This window comes from Stenella coeruleoalba, assembly GCF_951394435.1.
Source record: "Stenella coeruleoalba genome assembly, chromosome: 7".
In the NCBI taxonomy this organism is placed as follows: domain Eukaryota; kingdom Metazoa; phylum Chordata; class Mammalia; order Artiodactyla; family Delphinidae; genus Stenella; species Stenella coeruleoalba.
The window spans coordinates 59612928-59639674 of NC_137153.1; the positions used below are offsets into that span (position 1 = coordinate 59612928).

Here is a 26747-nt window from a genome sequence, read left to right on the forward strand (position 1 = left end):
GAAATTTTGCATTGATTTTTCAACTTGCCTCCACAATTATGCTCTTGAGTCTGATGACATTCTGGTTTTCATTTTCAGATTCATATTTCACCAGCATTCTCTTTGCACTACATACCTTGCTATAAAATGCAGGTTTCGTGGTTTCCAAGGGAAAAAAAAAATTATATTACATAGTATGGCTGAAATCCACAATGTCTCCCAGATGGGAAAGACAGAACATTCATCTCATCTTTTCCTCCTGGAACTGGTGGGGTTTTGGAAAGGACTTCATTGTTTTCATGTGGCAGAGTGCATTGGCAAATTGTTTTTTAAAGTACGCAGTGGCGTGTTCATCTCATATTATAAGATATGGGCAGCATTTAGGAAAGATTATAAATCTTACAACTCTCCTCAGAAACTTAAAATACAGCTGGAAATGTTTTGCTTCCAACAAACATGCAATCTTCATAAAATTGGAAAAGAAATGTTTTGAATAAATAATGTTTTGGTTTATTTCTCTCTAGTGCTAGATCTATTTTTTTAGTCAAAATCATGCCATAAAACTCCTCCTTCTTCTATGCTAACACCCTTGCCTCTGTATTTATATTTTGCTGGTGCATCTAAGTTTTTTTTCATTTTTAAAGTATGCCAGATTGCTTTGCCTTGTTTTTAAAGATAGAAAACTGGATTTGCTTCCAGGGACTCTTTCCCTAACTAGGCCAGTTTAAAAACTAAACAGGGATTGAGTCAGTTAATTAATTTAAATGAGATTACAAATCAAAAACATATTACGCAATCTTGATTTAATTACCACATTTTATTTACTTAATTGAAAACACACTCTAGAAAGTTTGCAATCTTGACAATGACCAGTATGGTATCTTTACATTCTAAAGGCTAACGGCTTCAAAAACAAGAAGTTTAGACGATCCTGGTTGTGACCTTTGGTTTACTCAATCCCTGGATCAGTAGAGAGTCATTGAACTTAATCTGAGGCCAGAAAGGTCAGATACGATTATCCCTGCTTTCATTTGCGGGGGTTTGGTGCTAGTTAATGAAGCAATACAAACCTCTGGTCAGACATGTTGGCAGGTTTCACACTTTTTGTGCAGGGGTCTTCCCATCTGCATTGGTGAATTGTCCCCTGGCATGAACAGATATGCTCTCAAATGGGTGTGGGATTTTCTTTTTTTCCCTGAAATTTCAGTGCCCTATGGGTTTTGGCTAATTCCTTGTGAACAAATTTTGGTCTTGAGCCCAAACAAATCCTTATTTTAATCCTTGTGATATGATGCTTTGAACCTAATGCTCCTGTTAAGCAGAAAAAGGTGGCTCTTTAAAAGAAAGTTTAATAATAGAACTAGTAGAATGTGTAGGGAAAAGAAATAGAGGGTACAGTACCTGTCTACTCTCTTGTACTGTATTTTTCTTTGGTTAAATAAGTTACTTTATCTGTAAGGAGCCTCAGTATAGCAACCTCTTTTAAATCTCTGAGTTTTGCTGTATAGAAGATATATTTTAAAATCCATGTTAACCAATAAAAAGGGAGATCTGAAGGTATGGGTCTTCAGATGGAAAATAATATGGATTAAAAAGCATGATTGAAAATATGTAAGAAACCATGTCTCCCAGATATTATTTTGGTTCTGTCAAAAGTATTCAGAGAGGTTTAATGTGTCTTCCTGCTCAGAACCGGGTTTAGGGGAATGGATACAGACTCAGCAAAAATATGTCAAGGACTCCATTAACCAAGTGACAGAGTTAACGCTTCCCATGGGTAGCTAGTTACCCAAGTTTTGCAGAGAAGTGGATGCCATATAACGTAATCTCCTGTTGAGAAGGGACAGATAGACCGAATCAGAGAAGGAGAGAATGAGCATTTTCCCGCACATTTACATGCTTATGAGAGATAAGAATGTGCTTAATTTTCCCAGATTCTTTCTTTGTGTTATTCTCAACCATTTAAGAGTGGAAGAAGGAAGTATTGTAAAACTTTAGTTTTGTGGCATCCCAATTGATGAAACAGTCCTCCATTAAAACTGAAGCTGTATAGATCTTTGACGTGCTGCAGAAAAAATACGGCAAATTATGTAATCAGAATTGTGATTACATAAACCTAACTCACTATAACTCCCAGGGAAATCAGTCCTTGTAGAAAGTAAACTGCCAAGAAGGAGGCAGGACATTTTGCACAGACGGAGAGGGAGATTCGTCTGAGAAGAATAGTTTTCTCCTCTCTCCTTGAAAAAGGTGGATGTTTTTGTCTTAACTTTGTGTTTCCCTGTTATAAAGTGCATGGGTTTGTATCCCTTCTTTCAGGTGTTTGTTTCTTACATTGGCTTTTCTCTTTCTTAAGTGATTCTTTCTGGCATACTATGTACTTAATTTGTAAAAATATGCTATTTTAGTATGTCAGTAGTTAATAGTGTTTTGGAGAGAAAGAAGGGGACTATTCTAAGCCTCTAGAAAACTCTCATGGTATCTTTAGTTGACAATGGGCTATTTCTTTACCTGCTTAAAGCCAAAGAATATGACAAAGGGGCCCTTTATCACATGATGACTAATTTTAGTTCTAGCAAGAGGCTATCTGTAGGTTAACAGGTTACAGTGTGGGTTTCATTTACTCTTCTGATATCCCTTGATATAAAAGCTATATTGTTATAGAGTCATAGAATTTTAGAGCCAGAAGGGACCTGACAGGTTACCTTGTACAATCCCTTCTTTGCACCAGAATGATTATAAATAAAAATGATGCCTCTCAAATTTTTTTTTTTAATAAATAAAAATCATGCCTCTCAAGTCATGGTATCAGAGAAGAAAATGAATTCCTGGAATGTGTCGTTTTTGGGTAGAAAGACAGCTTATACATAAGGGTCATCAAAAGCTTCTTGGCCTCTTGCTTGCAAACTAGTGGCCTCTCCCTGGACCTCCCCCGACAAGCATCTCCTCCCTTTGTAGGAGAGAGCCAAACCTTAATTTCTGACTCAAAATAGTGCCTCTTATCTACCCCCTCCCATTTCAAAATATTCCTTCAGAAATTAAGGGAAGCAGAACTGAGCCTTACATTAGGCTGGGAGACCCACTCTGGGAATTGTGTCTCTATCCCCTTTCCTTGTCACAGAAGTTTGTCTACTTGATTTTCTTTCCCACTGGATAATTTCTTAAGGATTTATTTATTTATTTATTTAAAATTGAGGTATAGTTGATTTACAGTGTTTCAGGTATACAGCAGAATGATTCAGTTATACATATATATATGTATATATTCTTTTTCAGATTCCTTTACGTTATAGGTTATTACAAGATTTTGAATATAGTTCCCTGTGCTATACACTAGGTCCTCACTGGTTATCTATTTTATACATAGTAGTGTTTATCTGTTAATCCCAAACTCCTAATTTATCTCTCCCCCACCTTTCCCCTTTGGTAACCATAGTTTGTTTTCTATGTCTGTGAGTCTATTTCTGTTTTATAAATAAGTTCATTTTTATCATTTATTTTTAGATGTTTCTGCACAGAGGCAGCATGCCTAGTGTTTCTTCCTTTTTTTCTAGTCTTCTTTGTGCACTTCCGTAGTTTATAGACCAATTGTTTTCTATTCATTTGACTTAAACAAGTGTGTCAGGCGCTGTACCGAAGATTAGGGCCATAAGGCTAAGTAGGGCAGTATCCCTGCCCTCATATAGTTCAGAATCTAAAAGGGATGACCTCAACATGGAGGACTTTAGGGAGAAAAAAGACGGACACTGCGTGCAAAGACTCAGGGGCATCAAATGGGGGTGACACACATGGAACTGAAAGGCTAATGTATGACCCAGGTGTTGGTAGGGGCCAGATCAAAGTGCCTTGAATGACATCCTAAAATTTTGCAGTTTTTTTCTGTATGTATTGGGACTCATGTAAGAGTTTTAGCAGGGAAGAAGCTTGATCAGTTTTAGGTTTTGAAGAAATCGCCTTGTTAGTAGAGAGGAATATGTACCAGCAAGATGTGAGATCTGTTTATTTTTCAAGACTCTGTTCCTAAGGTCACCTCCCTCTGATATCTTTTATGACATGCCCTTGCCCATCCATCATAGGAAGAACTAATTATTTCCTCTTGCTGTGTACTCATTTATAGCACCTATCACAGTGTATTTTTTTTAAATTTGTACATTTCTGTCTGAGCAAGCTCTGAGCTTCTAGATAGCATAGAAGGTATATTCTTTTTAGAACAATATGTTAAAGCTCATTATTGTAAATTAAATGGAAATTTAATACACATTTATGGAGAACCTAATATGTTCCAAACATTAGTAACTGGAATACAGAATGTGCTTCATAAATCTTATTCTCACTTAATTGAAACTTACATGAATGACCTTCAAAAAACCTTTCATAGTTGTGATGATCCAACCACATCAGTTAATTGAGTTCATCCCCCTCCACCTCCCTCCCCCCAAGCATGTTAGTACTTAATACAAACATTTAACAGGTCAGTATTTATTTATTATCTTATATGTTTAACGGACATTTCATTGGACTTCCATTAGATTATCAGTAGAACATTAGAATTTCCTCGGTCTAGCAATGAAAATCCAAACTAAAGTTTTTAGAGTTGGCCTCTTTCTAAAGCATCAATTAGTGTATAGACTTCAATGATAATAATTATTTCCAACTTCTGTTAAAAAGACTAGCTAAAGGTTTTTTTAAATTTCTGAAGAAGGTTTTGAATATATTGGTAAATGGTGGGAAGGAGGAGGGAGATTAGGGGAAGATAAAGTTCCCAGAAATCTTTAATTGAGTGAAAGGTCATTTGGATTTGCATGATTTTAAGATTGCATCATAACCACTCAAGAGGCAGTGTGTCTGAATGGGTGGCCCATGTAGAGAACACATGTTTTAATAGTTGCCTTGTAACTTTGTACAAGCCATTTAGATCACTTAAGTATCCCAGGATCTTCCATAAAATTGTGTCATTAGAGAAACTTGGTTACTTCTTAGGTAAAGTTTAGATATTAGAAGAGCCATGAAAGATTGGCTACTTTTTAAAAAGGAGTGGATGGAAAGATTGAAGGAAAGTTAATAAGGACCATATAAGGATGAGAACCTTTACTTATTCCTAGAGAATCTTTAACCTGGGGGAGGGAGGAATTGATTGAGTTTTAAAAGCATTAATTTAGAAATGCTTTCATTAACTCTTCTGTTTCCTAGAAGAAATATAATATGTTTAATTCACACTTTTAAAACACAAAGGATGGAAAATATGCAAAATGTATTTCAATCCTACTTTCTGTCCAGTAAGGTCAGAAAGAGACAGACAAAGAAATGTAGAAGTTATAGAATGAGATCAGGGAAGAGGAAATAAAATGTGGGGGGAATGACAGAGGACTGGTTTAGGTCTGCTGCCTTCAAGACCCCTTCCCCTCCTTTTTTCTCCACTGCATCAAAAATCTTTCTAGCCTCAAGACTGAGTGTGCTGGGCACCTCGCAGTCCCCTTCTTACCGCCCTCCTTCTTCAAAGACTTCAGTCTTCTAGAAGGTAATTTTCGTCACATGGCTGGTATCTCCTGGCTTTTGAGCATGACAGCTCCCCGAGAGCCTCGAAATGGCAGCACTGCCTTCCTCCCTTTTGGGGAGGGTGGGACTAAAGCACTTACAGAGGAATTCAAGAGGGCACACACTCGTCCGTCTTCAGTTGATTCACCACGGACAGTTTTAGATGCTTACACTGGGATGGACAAATTTAGTCATATCCCTTTTCTCCCTTTCTTCCTGAGAGTCAGTCCGTTAAAAATATTAGTCATTTTTTGAATGTGTCTTTTCTGTTTAATAATAGCTTTCATTTATTGATTGTGTAAGATGTGTCTGACCAGTACTTGAGGTTTTATATAGTAAAATCTTTGCAATGATTCTATAAGGTAGGTAGCATTACAGTTAAAGATCAGGACTCCAAGGCCCTAAGAGTTAAGTAATTTTGTATAAGATCACATTACTAGTGAGGGACAGAGCCGGGATTCACTGTAACATATGAAGTACACACACATACACATGACTTGAGCAAATGATGGAAGCAGTTAAGGAAAACCTTTGGGTATAGAGTAATTTGACCTAGGTGGTGAATTGGAAGGGTTTTAGATGTGGTCTAAGTAATTCTTTCTCTGAAGTTCACCACAATAACAGTTCATTTTTGGTTTCTCTGCCCACTGTGACTCCCTGGTTACTTCCATTTCCAGCAGTTGGAATGAAGTGACCGATATAAGGTGACATAAGAGTTAAAAGTAGATTAGAGTGTTAGAATTTACAGTTGGAAAAGTAAGTGTTCTTTTGCTCCTTCCTTGAGGGGGCCTCTTCTGTGTTTTGGGGATCCAGTATATGCTGTTTACTGCATGAGAGGGCACAGACGTTGGACTACGAGGGAAAATCTGTCATGTGTGCCAGTAAATGCCAGATTATTTTAGAAAGTGGAATTATTATTATTAAAAGCAAGTGTATGCCTCAAATTTAGGGTCTACTTGAGCTTTCCCTCAAATGTTTGTGGGTTATTTTTCAGAAATTACATTTTTATTTCAGTTGAAGAAGTTGGTCTGCAGTTGTTGGAAATAGGGGAAAAGGGTAATTTGAAGCAGAAAAAAATTAGGGTTTTCCAAATGGGATGTTGTGGTAATGGGGTGTCCTTGTTCTAACTGAATACTTTCTCAGGAATGGAAGAGACATTTTTCTTTACTGGATCCAAATTTCAGCAACAAGATGTTGGGAAAGAATTTTGTGGTTCTGTTTTGAAGTTGATTTAACTAAAAATACTAAGGCTCACCTAGAGTGGACAGCTCATGTCCTCTGATGACAACCCTAATTTACCTCATGTTGTGTCATCGTGAAGGTGTCATTAGCCACCATGGGGGATCAATATCTAGACCTCCATAAATGTGAAGTAGCTTTACAGGGAAAAATAAAACGTGGGGAGGCTCTGGTCAGTGGGTACACACTGCATAAATAGGAACTTCTCAAAATGTTAAGAGTCACTTGAGAAATTAAGCTGGAATGTCATGTCAATTCTGGGGGACATTTGTCAGAGGAACTCAAGGCAAAAATAGCTGAGGCTATAGCAAAATCATATAATTTTTCTTTTTTTATGTAACTGTCATACTCCATGCCTGGACCATCTTTTATGGGAATAAAGAAAGAGAAAGATTGATCTCCTAAGTTATAAGTCAGTGAGTCTTGCCTCAATTCCAGAAAAACTAATAGAATTCATGGGAGATGAGACAAACCTTTTGGAGAGTACCTAACTCTCTTTGACTATCTGTAGAAGACTCTAGCCAGAACTGAGATTGCAGGAGTGGTCCTGACCGGTTTCTTTTCCATTTGGGGAAATAAGAAATAAATTGGAGGATAATGTGGGAATCATTAAATATATTTACTGAGATTTTATAAAAACTGTTCTAGGACAAAAAAAAAAAAAAAAAGGAAAGAAAAGAAAAAGAAAAAAGACAAGGAAATGGGATGAAGGGGCACAGTTCCGATCTCAGTATTAAATCTAGTTAGCAGGCATGAGGCAAAGGGCAGAAATAAATAACCAAGTTTTATACAGAAAGAAGTCAACAGAATGTCCTTGCAGTTAATAGTAGAAGCAGCAGCAGTTGCAGTATGTTAATAACTTGAGTAGAAGAGCAGAATAACTCTGCTGAAAAAACCAGCATAAGATTTTTCTGCTTAAATAAGACTGGATCCTGTCTTGGGTATAATGGCCAGGTTTCAGGAAAGAGACTTGTCTGTGGCCGCCTATGAAATTTTGTTGAAATTCACTATCAAGTTCAAAATTGCCTTTTCTAGGCAAGCAAAGAAAGCTGCTGAATCTGAACCATCCAGCCCAGTGCATTCACAGCCGTGAACAGCACACTGAGGAAAACACAAAAGAAGTAGACAGAATCTCTGCCTCTGCTTAGGAGCATGCAGTTTAGTTGGGGAGACAAAACTTAAATACTAGAACCAATAAAAGAAGATTACAAAGCAACTTGCAAGTAAGGGTATAATAATATGGCGCAAATGACACAGATAAATGCAGAGGGGACATGGAGGAAAGGGGAGTGAGCAAAACACAACAGTGTCAGGTTAGTTAGGAAAGGCATGTTTAACAGTACTGTAGCTTCCATGTTCCTTTCTGTAGCATCGATGAAGAACAATGTGGGATAGGAAATTCAGATATTCTGCATTGATCTCTTCCTCCTTATCTGCCGAGTCTGTCCGTCTATCACAGATGGAAATTAAATTGATCCAACAATTTGCTCTCCACAAAGCCGTGATGGTTTCTACCTAGTAATTTATGCTTTTCTTGGTGTTTGCAAATCGATTGCTATCATGGGATGCAGTCAAACCTGGGCCTGGATCCAGTAGGTTGGGGGATTATTGGAGTGGATATGTGTGTATGCGATTGAAATCCTGGAAAAACGGACTCTAGTTTCTATGTATTTTTACTCATTGAATAAAAACATTTTCGGGTTTTTTTTAAAAAGCATGTTTAATTACACTCAGATTGCATTTTTAGGGAATGTATCTGCTTTATTTCCTACTGCTCCTGACAGGCCCAACCTTCAAACCACCTTTAGTGGCTTCGTCGCCAGACCTTTTGTTTTAAAAAAGCCTTGCCCTACCCCACAAATATTAGAGATCGCTACTTTTTTCCTCTCGAAAAAAAAAAATATATATATATATATATAGATGTTCTTCTAGTTTAATAAATAAAACATTGCTCCTGAAAGGCTTAGGAAAGTATACTTTATTCAAACACTCGACTTCATTGTTCTACGTTAAAAAAAATTTTTTAAGTCCTTCTGAGGATTGTGAAATTCTTTCAAAACAAATTAAAAAGAAAACATTTTCTGTGATTTCTTTACAGATTCTGGACAATCAGGAAGTCCAAGCCACAATGATCCTGCCAAGAATCCTCCAGGTAAATATGTGTTCCAGGACGTTTGCAATCTGACATTGTTGGAGAACAAAGGTACCACTGTATAGATAAACACCCCGTAATTGGTCAGCTGCCTATTTTGTTCTGGCAGGCAGGTATGATCAGGACAAGATGTGATTCTTTTTAGGCCCTTCACAGTGGCACATACTTCCACATTGGCGTCATCAGTATGTACCTAATCACTAATGTTTTACTTTTTGTTGGTGTTTCTTTGAAAATGAATATGCATGTATTTTATAGCTGTATATCTTGCAGGTGCTAAAAGTCACTGTTGTTTGAAAAGCCAAAAATCCTTCTAATCTTTCTTTTAAAATGCACAAGAAAAAGTATAATTTTTCATACTCTTATTATAGTTTATCAAATCTCATTACTTTAAAAAGTAGGTTGTGGTGGTAGTGGTTATGTCTTCATGCAGGATTTTTGCAAATGAGTTTTTATTCCATAATGTTTTTAATGGGATTCCAAGAATCAGGAAATAATGAAAGTAAGACTTTTCCTTTAAGTGTAATGTATGTCAAATACTCTCTTTATTTTCAGAAGTTGTTCCAGATCTGAAAATGGCTTTTATAAGAAACCATACTGTCTTCATGGTTTTGTTTTTCCTAAAGCTGCAGATATAGAATTTTGACTGATTTAGGAGTAGTATCTCTTCTCATGAGATAAAAACTAGTGCAAAGAAGAGTTTCTAATATTTTAATCTCATAAAAATTTTAATTATATCTGTGACTTTAGTAAAAGAATGCTCTAAGAATAACCTAACAAAAACAAAACAAACAGGTAAAAGAATTCAAACTGACCACATATAACCTCCACCTCCAAAATGATCTCATTTGGCTTTTCATTGAAAATAGACCCCCAAATTTATAAAAGGGAATCATAAAAGTTTCCACAGGTAGACTTAGTTTTAGGTCCTTAATTGCTTGGTCTTCCTGTCATAATAGTTTGCTAATGTGAGGCTGAAGAACCCTCAAAACTACAAGAAAATGTGTCAGAGCATTCTTGCTTTAAAAGGATGTTAGAAAGATATAACAAGTAAATATGTAAGTAAAAATGCGAAGTCAAAACAATATATTTTTTTCTTTCTGAGTCTTGCCTATATTTTGTTCTCTATTTTTATCTTCGAAAAAAATTTTCCAACTGCATATTAACTTATTCTGTATCGTACAAAATCAGATTGTATGACAAAAGTAGTATATCCTTCAAAGATAAAATATTCTGATTAAGTATAGATATAAAATGTATACTAAGTTGATTTTTCTTTACTTTCATCCAAGTCATTTAATATGACTAAAAATTGGTAGCAAAACATTGAAAAAACTGAAAAATTTTAAATGTAACTTCCAGTTAAATTGATTATTTTATTTTTTGTGTGGATGGGGCCAAGAAAGCGAGCTATTTAGAATATAATAAAATTTGTCAGAAATTTTCTGAAGTTGAGAAAATTTATTAGCTTGTAATGTCTTCAACTTTACTAAAATTTCTTCTTTTTAGTTATTAATGTTTTCTCTGTGTAGCATGATAACCAAAAGTGAATTGTATCCAAACATTTTTTAAAAGCTTCTTCACTCATTTTACAAAGAACTGGCAGGGAGGGGGACCTTTATTAGAAAAAGAGTTGGTAAGCATTGTTAAGTCAGACTAAACAAAGGATATGCTCTTTGCATTTGAATGACAGCTTGGTTTGAAATTAATAAAGCTGTTATTGTTTGAAATGCATTTCTGAACATGTACAGAAAGAATCATACTCAAAATGTTCTCTACTTGAGCTGAATGAATAATCTCTGGATAGTTATATAATGACAGAATATGATTTTTCAATATTTGTTGAGAAGCTTGGTTAAATTGTCTTTACTACATTCAGTGTAGCACCTATTAATTTATCTGTTTACATATAATATGGGTAGCAGAAACAATCAAGATAAAGCATCTCTATTATTTTCCCTCTTAAATTTTCCTTGGAAATCAAACCTTTTGTGAACTATGTCTGAAAACTGGAACGTTGTAGGTAAATGTGTATTCTGATTAGTTGAATATTATGTATATGTAAATTGTACATTGGTTACCAGTTTTTCAGAGATAGAATATAATGAAACATAAAATATCAAAATTAAGTGGAATAAAAGTAGAATTTTCTTTGATGATTCAGAAGCATTCTATCGTTTTAACATGCTTTGTGTATCATTATATTATGGACTTAACCTTAGGGATTATGAAGGAATTCTGTTTGATGGAAGTAAGAGTTCTGTAATAACTTGACATAAATCAAATCACTAGAAATATTAAATAGTATCTAACTGGAAATGCGAAAAATCATAACTTATTAAGGTTTTTGTTTTGCAGTCAATTGGGATAAATTATACTTATTATTAAAAGCTCTTTTCATAAGTATAAGCATGTTTGGTATTTTTAGAGCATAATTTATCTCTTGGAGCCTCTTTTCATCTCTGTTTTCTGGCTTTGGCTGAAATGTGAAATCTCTGAATTACCGTATCAAGTAGGCATGATACATTTACAGGCAAATTCAATCTACTACCATGAGCAGTGAAACAGTCGAATCACTTTGCTGTTTGTATTGTTATAACAAAGAGAAAGTAAACTTTTGAAAAAGATTGCCTTGAGTTCCAGCTCTTTCTTGTCACTAGTAGTTTTCCACTGGGAGATGTGCAACCCCTGGACATTGCCACCATCTACTTCTGTGTTTATTTCATAACAGCTTGGGAAGAGATGGCAAAAATTCAAGCCCTTTTGGAGGTAAAGGCCCTTTGAAATCAGTTTACCACTGTTGACATGAAGGTGGGATCACATCCAGTCATTCTATAAGTACAGATGCATGGGTCTCCCACAAACTGGGCATCCCTCTGGCTTGGGTTTTCTCCAGCATCAGACATGACTGTCTGATTCAGAAGAACTTCTGAAGGGTGACCTTAAGGTTCTTCAGACTGTAGTATGGAGTCTACAGATAGGCCTTTAGTTTTTAATTTGTGTTTCCTGATTGGGATTTGTACTTAGTTAGCAAGCTAATCACATGCATTTGAACAAAAGCGACACATTTTTGGGGAGGAAGAATATTTGCTACTTATTTTTAAAAGAGCTTAAGTAGGTTTATTTTACTATTTTAAAAGCGCTTAATAGTCTTTGCAGTATTTCCTTATACTATTTCGTGATTTAATTTTTTGTATTTATTCTTTGTTACATAGTGGGGATGGGCACCATACTCTTTTCTGGGCTAAGGTGTCCAAAAGGTCTGACTTTGTCCAAGGACATGACATTGTTATTTTGGTCAAGAACCACTAGGCTACTTCATTTTTTGTATGATGCACATTTCTCTTATTTATGTTGGGGTCAAAAGTTATATTTTTATATCTAGATACTTCTTTCTGAACAGTAAATTAATCCCTTCTAAGCAGTAGAGCTGCAAGAGTCCTCTTTCAACTATAGCAAACAACTGTTGTGGAGCAAAGGAGAGCAAACCATTAATTTAAGAACTTAGACACAGACCTAATTTTATTTACAATGATTAAAACCTCTACTTTCGCTTTTAGAAGATATGTGTGATTGGATTATAATCTTTTGAAATGCACTTTGACTTGCTATATTATTTTGTGTCTCTACATCCCTTGGGCTGTGAACTTTTAGACTTCCCAATCTTAATCAGTTACCTAATGCTGGAGTGGTTGATATCCAAGGAAAACAAGGCAATCTAGAAGTTTGATTTTTGCCTCTAAGCCAGCTAGAAGTGGATGCCTCTTCTTGGAGTTCAGGAAGACTGTAGGTTTGTGGGGAGCTCTCTCTTGGCTGGAAATATAACAAAGAAACATTGAATCTTAGGACACTTTGCAAATTCTGTGATGAAAACTTCTGAAGCATTCCAAGTATCATTAACCAGAGCTTTCTGACCTAGAATGACATGAACTTATCCTACTTTTCTTTTTTGCAAAATTTGTAGGATGCTTGTGCTGTTTTGTGGGGCAGCTTTTGTGTATAGTGGGGCAAAACCTCTGGGGACCATTAAGATCATATATTGGGTAAATGTCAAATAAACCACCTTATATCCTACCTGGAACAAAAATGGAATTACATAAATAATTGAATAAGTTAAATAAGGTGTATCAACTATAGCAATATGCTCATCTTACATTTAAGATATTATTTTAATTTATATTTATATATATTCCATATATAAGAGAGATCATACAGTATTTGCCTTTCTCTAACTTATTTCACTGTAGCATAATGCCCTCAAGGTCCATCCATGTTGTCACAAATGGCAAGATTTTGTTCTTTTTATTTATTTATTTATTTTCTGCTGTACACGGGCCTCTCACTGCTGTGGCCCCTCCCGTTGCGGAGCACAGGCTCCGGACGCACAGGCTCAACGGCCATGGCTCACAGGCCCAGCTGCTCCGTGGCATGTGGGATCTTCCTGGACCAGGGCACAAATCTACGTCCCCTGCGTCGGCAGGCAGACTCTCAACCACTGCGCCACTAGGGAAGCCCAAGATTTTGTTCTTTTTTATGGCTGAATAATATTCCATTGTATGTATGTACCACATACATACCACAATTTCTTTATCCATTTACCCATCAGTGGACACTTAGGTTGTTTCCATTTCTTGGCTATGGTAAATAATGCTGTAAAGAACATGGGGGTGCATATATCTTTTGGAATTTGTGGTTTCATTTTCTTTGGATAAATACTCAGACGTGGAATCTGTGGATCATATGCTAGTTCTATTTTTAATTTTTTGAGTAACTTCCATTCTCTTTTCCATAGTGGCTCTACCAATTTACATTCCCACCAACAGAGCACAAGGGTTTCCTTTTCTCTGTAACCTCTCCAACACTTGTTATTTCTAGTCTTTTTGATAATAGCCATTCTAACAAGTGTGAGGTGATAGCTCATTGTGGTTTCAATTTGCATGTTTTCTTCTTTGGAAAACATCTATTCAGATCTGCCCATTTTAAAAATCAGATTGTTTGATTTTTTGCTGTTGAGTTGTATGAGTTCTTTATGTATTTTCGATATTAGCTCCTTATCTGATATATGATTTACAAATATTTTCTCCCATTCAGTAAGTTGCCTTTCATTCTGTTGATAGTTTCCTTTGTTATGCAGAGCTTTTTAGTTTGATGTAGTCCCACTTGTTTATTTTTCTTTTGTTGTTGCTTTTGGTGTCAGATTTTTAAAAATCATTACCAAGGTCTATGTCAAGGAGCTTACTGTGTTTCTCCTAGAAGGTTTATGGTTTCAGGTTTTACATTCAAGTCTTTAATCCATTTGGAGTTAATTTTTGAGTACAATAAGATAGTGGTCCAGTTTCATTTTTTTGCATCTGGCTGCTGTCCAATTTTTCCAACACCATTTATTGAAGAGACTGTCCTTTTCCCATTGTATATTCTTGGCTCCTTTGTTAAAAATTAATTGACCATATATGTGTGGGTTTATTTCTGGGTTCTCTATTCTGTTCCATTGATCTGTATGTCTGTGTTATGTTAATACCACACTCTTTTAATTACTATAGCTTTGTAATATAGTTTGAAATCAGGGAGAGATGCCTCCTGCTTTGTTCTTCTTTCTCAAGACTGCTTTGGCTATTAGGGATCTCTTTTTGTTCCATATAAATTTTATAACTTCTATTTCTGTGAAAAATGCCATTGGAGTTTTTTTTTTTTTTTTTTTTTTTTTTTTTTTTTGCATTACGCAGGCCTCTCACTGTTGTGGCCTCTCCCATTGCGGAGCACAGGCTCCGGACGTGCAGGGTCAGCAGCCATGGCTCACGGGCCTAGCCACTCCGTGGCATGTGGGATCTTCCCGGACCGGGGCACGAACCCGCGTCCCCTGCATCGGCAGGTGGACTCTCAACCACTGTGCCACCAGGGAAGCCCACCATTGCAGTTTTGATAGGGATTGCATAGAATCTGTATATTGCTTTGGGTGGTATGGACATTTTAACAATATTATTTATCATAATCCATGAGCACAGAATATCTTGCCATTAATTTGTGTCTTCTTCAATTTCTTTCATTAACGTCTTGTAGTTTTCAATATACAGTTCTTTCAACTCCTTAGTTAAATTTATTCCTAGATATTTTATTCTTTTTGATGTAATTGTAAATGTGATTGTTTCCTTATTTCTTTATTTCTTTATCTTTTAAGTCATTATTAATGTATGGAAATGCAACAGAGTTTTGAGTATTGATTTTATGTCCTGTAACTTATTTATTAGTTCTAACAGTTTTCTGATGGAGTTTTAGGGTTTTCTATATAAAATATCATGTTATCCGCAAATAGTGCCAGTTTTGCTTCTTCCTTTACAGTTTGGATGCCTTTTATTTCTTTTTTTTTCTTCTTCTTCTTCTTTTCCTAATTGCTCTGGCTAGGACTTCCACTACTATGTTAAGTAAAACTGGAGAGAGTGGGTATCCTAGTCTAGTTCATGATCTTGGAGGAAAAGGTTTCAACTTTTCCATTGAGTGTGATGTTAGCTGTTGGATTGCATATATGGTCTTTATTATGTTGAGGTACATTTTCTCTGTACCCACTTTGTTGAGAGTTTTCATCATGAATGGATGTTGAATTTTGTCAAAATTTTTTTTCGCATCTATTGAGATGATCAAATAATTTTTATGCTTCATTCCTTAATGTAGTATATCATTTGTGGTTATTGAACCATCCTTGCACCACTGGAATAAATCCTACTTGATCATGGTGTATGATCCTCTTAACGTATTGTTGAATTTGCTTTGCTGATACTTTGTTGAGGATTTTTGCATCTATGTACATGAGGGATATTGGCCTATAATTTTTGTTGTTATTGCTGTTCCTGTGACATCCTTATCTGATTTTGGTACCAAGGTAATGCTAACCTCATAACGTGACTTTGGACATGCTTTTGATTTTTTTAGAAGAGTTTCAGAAGGATTGTATTGATTCTTCTTTGAATGTTTGGTAGGTTAACTGCATTCAGGTAGGAATGCTGATCATGATAGATTTGATTTTCTACAGATTCTGTTCTGGTGTCTTGTTTGGGCACTACCAAAGAAAGTCATTCGTCATTTGGGGTTGCACTTGAAATCTACACCTGTGAAGTTTCCTGCTGTTCATCTAGATCTGCACATGGGGGATGCTGGGCTGTACCTTGGGTGATCCATCACCTTGCACCCAAAGGCTGGGCTGATTGTCCCAATGTTGTGTGGATTTGCAAGAAGAGCTGACAGTCTTGCCTGTCCCCGTTTTCCAATCTAGATTCTTGTAGGCATCTTCTGACAAAGGTACTTAATGATAGCTCTGTTAGAAATTTCTTTTGTTTTTTAACATATTTTTTAAAAATTAATTACTTAATTTTTGGCTGCATTGGGTCTTCGTTGCTGTGCGTGGGCTTCTCATTGCGGTGGCTTCTCTTATTGTGGAGCATGGGCTTTAGGCATGTGGGCTTCAGTAGTTGTGGCTTGCGGGCTGTAGAACGCAGGCTCAGTAGTTGTGGCACATGGACTTCATTGCTCCGTGGCATGTGGGATCCTCCTGTACCAGGGTTTGAACCTGTGTCTCCTGCATCGGCAGGCCGATTCTTAAACACTGCGTCACCAGGGAAGCTCTGTTAGAAATTTCTAAACAAGGAAATACATGTCCAAAAAAATTTCACTGGTGAAGCGGTCTGTTGCTGGACTTTTGTTTCTTTGGGAGGTTTTGGATTACTGATTAAATATCCTTACTAGTAATTGGTCTGTTCAGAATTTCTATTTCATCACAATTCACTCTTGGTAGGTTGTATGTTTCTAGGAATTTGTCCATTTCTTCTAGGTTGTTCGATTTGCTAGAGTATAATTGTTCATTGTAATCTCTTATGATACTTTGTGTGGTACCAGGTGTAATGTCTCCTCTTCCATTTCTGATTTTATTTATTTAAGGCATCTATCTTTTTTTCTTGGTAAGTCTAGATAAAAGTTTATCAATTTTGTTTATCTTTTCAGAGAACCAGCTCTTAATTTTATTGATCTTTTCTATTATCATTTTAGTCTCTATTTATTTCTGCTCTAATCTTTGTTTTGTCTTCCTTCTGCTAACTTTGGGCTTTGTTTGTTGTTTTTTCTAGTTCCTTGAGTGTATATTTAGGTTATTTTAGATTTTTCTTATTTCTTGAGATAGACTTTTGTCACGATAACTTTCCTCTTAGAACTGCTTTTGCTGAATCCCATAAAATTTGGTGTGTTCCATTTCCATTTTCATTTGTCTCAAGGTATTTTTTTTATTTCTCTTTTGATTTCTCCTTTGACCCGTAATAGTATCATTAACTATAATAATATGCTGATCTTGCATTTAAGAAAAATTTTAAATCAAACAAATTTGGAGGTTGATTTCTCCCCTACTCTACTTTATAGATACTGAGATTGAAGCTACCAAATGGTTGTCATGAAACTAATGAAAACCAACCAAATAATTATCAAGAAAACTAGCATCTGCAGTTGTAGTCATCATCTGCAGGGATCACTAGGGCCTACGTTTGTTTGACTTTTCACTTTGTTTTTGTCAAAATTTAGCATTTGGGACAAACAGTACTCTCTAATAGTTACAGAAATAATACAACATTTTTCTCTGCTATTTGCGTATGAAGGCAGATATATTTGCATAGGCCCTGCATGACCTCATAGAGCATGTTTTATCTGAGAATATCGTGTTCAAGGTCAAAGAAAGGGGAAAATTCACTCTGACTTTTTTTTTTATAACAGTCCATTCACTCCTCAGTTAATAAGTTCATGCCCACTCATTCTCATATCCTTATTTATCATATCCACCAGAATCAACTTTTTTTATGGGGGGTAATGCACTATTTCATGATACTTGATTCTAAATTTCGGCTCTTTACAACATGCAACAGACTATAAACAGGCTTTCTAGTCATAAAAGTATAAATAGAAAGACAGTAAAAGGATGGGTTAACTGTGGTAAGACCTGACATCATATTGGGTTGGCCCAAAAGTTCGTTTGGGTTTTTCATAAGATGTTATGGAAAAAGCCAAACAAACTTTTGGGCCAACACAATAGGTAAAGCTTTTAAGTAATTTGAGAATGAAGTCCATGGGAGTCAGTACAAAAATCAAAGGATTTTTTTCCTAATAGATTTTGTTTCAGAGACATTTTTCTTCTTTATCCTCTAACTTTTTTGAAGACATCCCATTAGTAAAGTTCTTAAATGTTCAAATTTAGGTTGGAACTCAGAGTAAAGGAGGAGAGGATAGGTAATGAGTTTTGTTAGCAGATGAATCTTAAAAGGTCCAGGAGGCAATAGTCCTCAGCTACTTATTTTTGCAGGTTGCATTATGACTGCTCATGTATAACTCACTCCTCAAAAGTTGATCTATGTCGCAGTTGGCACCATGCCCAGCCTCTACAATGGGTGCAGTCTGATCACTTGTAATATTAGTTTTGGGGGGAAAAGAAAGACAATTTAGGAATATTTTATAAGGACATGAAAGAAGCGGGTTTATCTATATCGCCCCAATTATCCACCCTGTTAGGCCATGAATACTACTAATTGAGTGCCAACTGGTTGCTGAGCTCAGAATTAAATACTACATTCCAGGAGACAGGGCGTGGATTGGTTCAGCTCTATATGAGTAGAGACAGCCATTTGTCCTCCACCATTCCACACCAAGAACAATAAACAGCCCTGAAAGAGCTGTCTGTAGGTAGATTTTTCAGCCACAGATATTTAATGGGCATCTATTTTGTTCATGGCATTAGACTAAATGCTGTGGAAGATTGAAAAGTGAGTTACACATAAAACTTGCTCTCCCCAAAGTGTCAGCCCATAAGTACATACAACATTCTATACATATTGTGGAAACCTAATATTACTTACCGCTACAACTCAAGTGTCATGGGAGTTCAAAGTTGTGAAATACTGTTTCCAGCCATTGTGTAAGGAGTGTGGTGAAGTGCAACGAATATGAACGTTGGAATTACAAATTTCCCCTGAATCGAGGTTCTAAGTTTTACGGTGATCATGAGGGCCATGACCAAATCAGCCCCCTTCTCTGGAACTCAGCACAGTCAATTATACCCATGCCAGTTGTAAACATTAGATGGGAGAACATACCTGGCAAGTAGCAGGTGCTTAGTAAAAGGTAAAAGGGAGGGCTCTTTCATCCTACTTTCTCTTCCAGCTGGGTTGATCAAGAAGACTTTCTGCAAGAAGTATCATTTTTTGTGAATCCCAATAGAAATGTGTTGAATTTTTACACTGCACTCCCCTAGATGACATAAACAGAGTCACAGATCATAAGATGCATAAGAATAGGATGTTAGAGGTTACATAAAAGAGACAAAAGAAACAGATATTTTCAAGTCTCACGGTGGAATAGAATTTGAGTTTTAAGGTAGTCCTTTTTTCCTAAAGTAAGCCTTTTGGCCTGCCAGGAAACGTGGAATGAAATTTTGTTACATAGTTTTTAATAATGACAAGAGAAAGAGTACAAATGTATCTTTTGAGATTGCTTTTCCCCTGGCAACACTTTATATCTTAGTCTCTTGTATTCACATTGTATAAATATTTTTCCTACTTGCCTTTCCATAGTGCTCCTTCTTTCTGAAACTACCAACTTGTCTCTCTCCATTGAAAATGTTCTCTGTCCCTTACTTTTCCTGGTCCTCTCAGTATATCTCCCTTATTCTATTAACTTCTTCCTGACAACTTCTTACTTTAAAAATAATGCATATTGGGCTTCCCTGGTGGTGCAGTGGTTGAGAGTCCGCCTGCCGATGCAGGGGACACGGGTTCGTGCCCTGGTCCGGGAAGATCCCACATGCCGCGGAGCGGCTGGGCCCGTGAGCCATGGCCGCTGAGCCTGCGCTGCGCAACGGGAGAGGCCACAACAGTGAGAGGCCCGCGTACCGCAAAATAAAAAAAAAAAAAAATGCATATTTTGTCCCTCATTCAGACAACCCCCTTCAACCAAGTGACCCATCTTGCTCTTCTTTTTCATGACATAATATAAAAGACTAAAATTTCTACTTAATTTCTCCTGCAATTGGACTTCTGTCCCCACTTGAAATGATTCTCATTAAATTCACTTTTTATGACCTGAGTCCAGTGTTTCCTTTCCATTCTATTCCTGCTTCCGTATTCTTGAACATTTATTTGGTTCACCTGACCACGCTCTACTGAAACTTTATCCTTGCTTTAATTTTTTTAAAAAATTGATTGTGGCAAGAACGCTTAACATGAGATCTGCCTTCTTAAGAAATTTTTGAGTGATTCTAGTTACAATGTTGTACAACAGATCTCTAGAGCTTATTCATCTTGATCAAACGGAAACTTTTTGCCTGTTGATTGCAATTCCCCATTTCGTCTTTGTCCCAGGCCCTAGCAACCACTGTTCTACTCTGATTCTATGATACTGACTATTTTAGGTACCTCATATAGATGGAATCATGCGTTTGTTTTTCTGTGACTGGTTTATTTCACTTAGCATCATGTCCTCAAGATTCATTCATGTTGTTGCATATAGCAAAATTTCCTTTAAAAAAAGGCTAAACAGTATTTTGTTGTATGAATATACCACATTTTCTTTGTCCATTCATCTGTGGATGGACATTGAGGTTGTTTCCACATCTTCGCTATTATGAATAGCGCTGCAGTGAACGTGGGAGTGCACATATCTCTTTGAGATCTTGATTTCAGTTCTTTTCGATACATACCTGGAGGTGGGATTTCTGGATCGTATTGTAATTCTATTTTTAATTTTTTGAGGAACACCCATGTTATGTTTCATAGTGGCTGCACCATTTTGCATTTACCAACAGTGTGCAAGGGTTCCAGTTTCTCCACATTCTCCACAGCACTTACTGTCTTTTTTTGTTTTTTGATAATGCCATCCTGACAGGTATGAAGTGACATCTTATTTTAACTTTAATTTGCATTTCCTGATCATTAGTGATGTTGAGCCTTTTTCCATATGCCTCTTGGCCATTTGTATATCTTCTTTGAAGAAGAGGCTATTCAAGTCCTTAGCCCATTTTAAACCAGGTTATTAGTCGTCTTTGTTTTGTTTTGTTTTGCTATTGTTGTAGGAGTTCCTTATGTATTTTGGAGATTAACCCTTTATCAGACCTATGGTTTGCAGCTGTCTTCTCGCATTCTATAGGTTGCCTTTTCACTGTTGATTGTTCCCTTTGTTGTGCAGAAACCTTTTAGTTTGATGTAGTCCCATTTGTTTATTTTTGCTTTTGTTGCCTGTGCTCTTGAAAACAGGGCCTTTTCCTGGTAATCCAGGAACCATAATGTTTTCTTTCAGTTACTTATTAACCAGATTTCTGTCTTTAGTTTTCTGTGTGTTTTCAGTCCCCCCTGTGCCTTTTAAGTTTCATTCACCTCTTATTATTCCTAGATGCGTACCTTTGGAACAGATCTCTCTCCTAATGTTTCACGTGCCCAACTTCTTTGTGGACACGTTTCCGTATAGGTCGCATGGGTGACAACTCCAAAATTCAATTCCCTTTCTTTTCTACCAGACTTTATCTCTACAGGGCCACAGGAATCTCCCCGGACACCCTCGGCTAGAGTAGTTCATAAGTTCTTTCTCAGGATCCCCCACGTATCCATTCATCTTTTCTTTTGGAAGCTCTTTAAAATCCACCCCACCTCTCAGTTCCCGTTACCCTTATTTGGGCCCTACACATGATTTCTTGCTTCCAGTAGTGCAAAAACCTTATCTCTATTCTCTCCTTGCTCTTTCTTTTTCTAAGACTCTGTAGGAATACACTTCATAAAACACAGATCTGACTTTCTTGAAAACTGATGGTTCACTCCTTATATACCCATATTCTGTGTCATGGCTTTAAATGCTGTTCAGTATCAGATACCAAGTATACTGGGTTCCTTTCCTTTCCCTTTCATCCATGTGCTCTGCTATTTCCTCTGCCAGAACTGCCGCATCCGCCCTACAAACACTTGTTCATCTGTTATGTCCGAACTCTTCCATCTGTCTTACTGGATTCTCCCAGGCAGAGTTGGGCCTCTCTACCTGTATTATGATTGTTGCTTTATGTTATATTTATATTTTATACCCCTCCACCCCCGAGACAGTTAAAGTTTTTAAATGAGTAATTTACTACTATAATCCAGTATCTTTATTTGTTTGACACATGCTTGGAAACATTACTCAAAAAAAAAAAATCAGGTTGTCAGTGCTTATCGACGGCTAGTCCAACTTCTCTACTTATGCAAACAACGCAGAGAGGTTAAGTGATTTGCCCAAGGTCCCAATTAGTTATTGGCAAATGTGGGTTAAAACTCATTTTTTTCGTGGGTCAAAACCTGAAGTCAGTGGTAATCCCACTGCATTATTGGCACCTTTCTCCTTGCCTCTCCTTCCCTGCCCCCGATAGATAACACAGTTTATTGTGGTGCATCGCCTTCTGAAAAATGAGAAAAGTTTGGCCTTGTCTCTGCTTGGCCTAAGTGTTGGTGAGCGTGCCACGAAGAGAAACAGAGGAGAAATCTTTTCGTTGAGATGACTTAGCAGGATAGAGTCTGGGTCCCCTGGCATTCACAGAGAGCACCACGCTTGAGTCCCTGGGGGCAGTTTTAATAGCTGTGGCTGCCGGGACAAGGGGCAGTGGACAGGGGGTGAGGAGAGGAGATGGAGGGGCCTATTGAGTGACCCTTGCCTCAGTGGGAATGAGCTTGGGGAGAGATGGCAGCTGAGTTTCTGAGGCTGTGGGATCAGGGCAGGAATGAAGGAAGAGGCTTCAGTGCCAGGTTATTGCAGTCGCGGGAGCTCAGTGGCCTCCATCTTGCTTTCCGTTCCCTTTTTTGAGGTTCATGTGCTTTACATTTGCACAGGTCAGGGGCTCACTTGGTACACAGTCACAAGTGTAATTTAAACCTAAGATATACTCTCCTTTCACAAAGCTGTGAGAGAAATGACTCGTTCTTGGGCTATAGCTAGTTATTCAAGCTTTTGTTTTTCCTGCTTCCTCACTTTGTAACTGCATAGAATGATCTTGTGCTATCTGAAATGACATCATCACGGGGTAACATAGAGTCCAAGTGAAAATTTAATACATTGATGTAGGCCCTTCATTTATACTGCCCCTTGTTCCAGAAAACTTTCAAGAGGTCTCGCAGCTAAATAAGTTGCAGTTTGTTAAATTTTGGAAGGCATCACTGTCACGTGTTTTTCTTTTTTTGCTGAGTGCCTAAGTTGCCCACAGGGAGGGTTAGAGTCCCCGTGTGGAAAGAGGTCTCCCTCATAATTAGCCTAGGTTAGGTTATGGCTGTGCCTGCTACCCTGAGTAGTTCTTTCCCTCAAATATCTCAGGTTCCTTTTACAATGACCGCCTGCATCTGAAGTTTCTTCTCAATTTAAATTCTTTTCCCTCTCCATATTTACAAGGTCGGCTTTTGTAGCATATGGCTACAATTTAATAATGCAAAGCATTTTCCTTCTCACAGCTGGAAAGCTGGGATTGTTCGATATCACAGAGAGAGTGGACTTGCTCCAGGCTAGTTAAAATCACTGAACTCTGCAGAAGCTAAGCTTGCTGGAAGTATCGTCCTATACAAAGGCACCCAGGGGACCCCACCTTGCATATGAGAGCATCATGCTTGTAAAGAGGGATCAATTCTGTATATTGCAAGCAGAATAAAATGCTAAGTCGATACATATATATATCTAGCTACCTAGATTTTCATCTGTTTCTACCTCACAAGATTAAAAAATGTGTTTTCAACTTATTAGGCAGATCAACTAAAATCTCATTTCTTTTTTCTTTTTCTGTAACTATCAGAAAGTATCAAGGTACCAAGTAACTTAAGCAAGTACTTTTGTGTGGTAATTTGACTCATGTTGGCTTTTACCTAATAGTATCATTGGTGGTCATAGAATTTAAGAAAAAAATCAGGTTTTGGTTTTCAAAGTTGTTATAACTTTGGGTCTTTTAACTTGTGTGCTGGTCTTCAGTGGCCTTGCACTCTTTCATTTTATTTTATGTAATAGAACTAGGGACACTTCCCTGTTTGCACTGAAATATTTCTAATTCTTGACTCCAACAGAGATATCCCCTTCCCCACCGCTATTCCATACCTGAGCATGTTCATTTCCCCAAGGCATTCAGGAGGAAGAACACAGAAAAACCACTTGGCTTTCAGATTTGATCTTATCATCATTAAAATCATCATGTGCACTTGTTAATGACATGAAACAAACAGCGACATGATGTATTTTTAAAATATATACATTGTATGGTTCCATTGATATGACATGTCTGGAATAGGCAAATCCACAAAGGCAGCGGTTTGGAGATGTTGGGGGAAATGGATACATGACTGCTAATGGGTATAGCGTTTCTTTTTAAGGTGATGAAAATGATCTGGAATTAGATAGATACACGACTCTTTGAATATACTGCAGACCACTGAATTGTGCACTCTAAAAGGGTATGAGAGTTATATCTCAATAAAGCTGTAATTTTTTAACGGTTTTTTTAAAGTGCTTATGAGCCATCAGGAGAAAAGGGTTTGGGACGCAGGGCTAAGATTGAGATTTGGGGGGTTTGTCTGGGGTTTAGAGACCTCAGGAGATCAAGGAAGAGGCCCCAGGGAGCCCTGGCACAGGAAGTCACGTGGCAAATGATACGAGTTTACGTGTGCATTTCTCAACGAGCTGCAGTCTGCGTCAGTGGAGCCCCTTTTTCTGGTGAGGTACAGAGGCCACTGACGGACACCAATAGCGAGTGATGTGATTTATTGTAAGATACTGGCTCCATTGTTTATTTTGTGGCACTTTTGTAAGTGTAGTGGATTTTTAGTTTCAAAATTTCGTATTTTGGATTGTAGTCATCTTCTGAATTGAATTCTTTCAAGCCGAGCAATGTTTTCTAAATAAGTAAGTATATAATGTTGACTGGTGAACCATGGAGTGTCCATGAGTTTTTGAGAGAGCATTTAGAAAGACAAGTAGAGAGACAAGGAAAGACCACTGATGGGGTTACTCTTATAACAGATGAGGAAGGCAAAATATTTTTTTAAGTGCTGAATCTTAATGTGTTATTTTAAAAAATATTGACATGCTCTCCTTTTAACTAGAGCACCTAGATTATTTTAATAATGTTCCTAATTTCTGTGCCTGGTATTTTTGCCTTGGGTCTTTATCCCTGTGATACATCTGGTGATCTTCAGAATGTGCAAGTCTGATTATTTCATTCCCCTCCCCTATCTGTGTCAAAGGTTCCCACTCTAGGCTAAGCCTAATCTTTCCATGGCGTCTAATACAGCCCTTCACGGTGTGTTCTCTCCTTGCCCTTCCACTGCCCACGTGGACCTTGCATCCAGCCTTAGCCTTTATGTCTTTGTGTTGTTTTTCTGCCTAGAATGCATGTACCCCCTTGACACCTCATCAGTGAAACTTCTCCAGACCCTGTCTGTAGTACAGTTTTACAGCTTTCACGGCACCTATATCACAATTTACTTGTCTTTTTCACTTAGTGGATTCTGAACACCTTCAGGTGAGGACTGTATAACTCTATTTGTAAACCCCGTATCTAAGGCAATGCCTGGCCAGAGACGGTTCAGCAGTGTTCAAGATTTATGAAATAGAGGCTTAGACCTACAGTAGGCTACATCAATTGTAACTTGTTCTTGAGGTTACATCCCCAGCCCCAGAACCTGACCTAAGTCAGGAAAAGCAGGGTGTTTCATAGAGACAGTTATGGTGGGCTGCTTCTGCCCTGTAGGTACACCACACCCTAGATATGACTGTTTCGGAGATGTTCTGAACTCCTAACTCATGTAGCATGGTCTGATGATGCATTTTGTAGGGACGTATCAGACTGAGAATTGCAGTGCCCTGATATGATTACTGATTTAGAATACCAGTCTTAGACGGATCCAGTTCTCTTCTCCCAATCAAATGAATTATAGCGAAGTCCTGTTTGCTGTTCTATGCTTCTGTTTAGTGAGTGTACCAGAATGTTCCTAGCGTCTGCATGATTATGAATGTGGAAACAGGTAAGGTAGCTTTCTAGAAGTAGCAAAAATTGCATGTAATGGAAGTCATTATTTTCAAAACTTTTCCTGATTACACTGACTGTTCCTTATTCATTTGTGATTCTTTTTGTGATGTGGAAATACTGATTTCTGAAAATTTCGAGACTACTGTTTATAGGTTAAGGAGGTAATTTATTTATTTTTACTTTATTAAGGTATAATTGACATAGAATAAATTGCATATCTACCTATTATATATAATATATACATATTATATATGTATATACACATATATATACACACACACACACACACACATATATATATGAAGGGAATAAACACTTACCAAATATCCATAGCCATATATTTACGTGTCTATTTCTGGTCCATCTCATTGATCTATATGTCTGTCTTTTGCAATACCAAGTTTCTTCTTGATTTCCGTAACTTATTTATAATAAGTGTTTATAATAACTTTAAAAAATTATTTTAGGTCCTTTGTATTTTCACGTAAATAGAATCAGCTTGTCAAATTCTACCAAGAAAAAAAGGCTGCTAGAATTTTGACTTAAGAGTAGTGAGATTTAAATCCAGGTCTTTTTAGGCATACAGCAAAATAATTATCATTAGCTATCTAGTATAAAGTCCACCTTTCTGGCTTAACTTCTCATTCATATTCTCCCAACTCTTCACTAAAACTTCCATGAGTATATGTAAAACCTTGAAAGTTTTTTCTAAGCACACTAAAACTAAGACTAAAGGAGAGCCTTTTATTAGAATCTCAGAGACTTATCCCATAACTATATGACCAGTGTAGTGGCATTTAATCTAAAACG

General features: G+C 37.1%; 1 protein-coding gene across 5 annotated transcripts in view; it reads left to right on the top strand.

Annotated features, from left to right (window-relative positions):
- NFIB (nuclear factor I B) overlaps positions 1-26747 on the top strand; it is a 443132-nt gene that overhangs the window by 332505 nt on the left and 83880 nt on the right. For all 5 annotated transcript variants that reach the window (XM_079926360.1, XM_079926364.1, XM_079926363.1 and 2 more), the window contains one exon: positions 8852-8905. In XM_079926360.1, coding sequence (XP_079782486.1) covers positions 8852-8905 — 54 coding nt within the window. The remainder of the gene's footprint in view (positions 1-8851; positions 8906-26747) is intronic.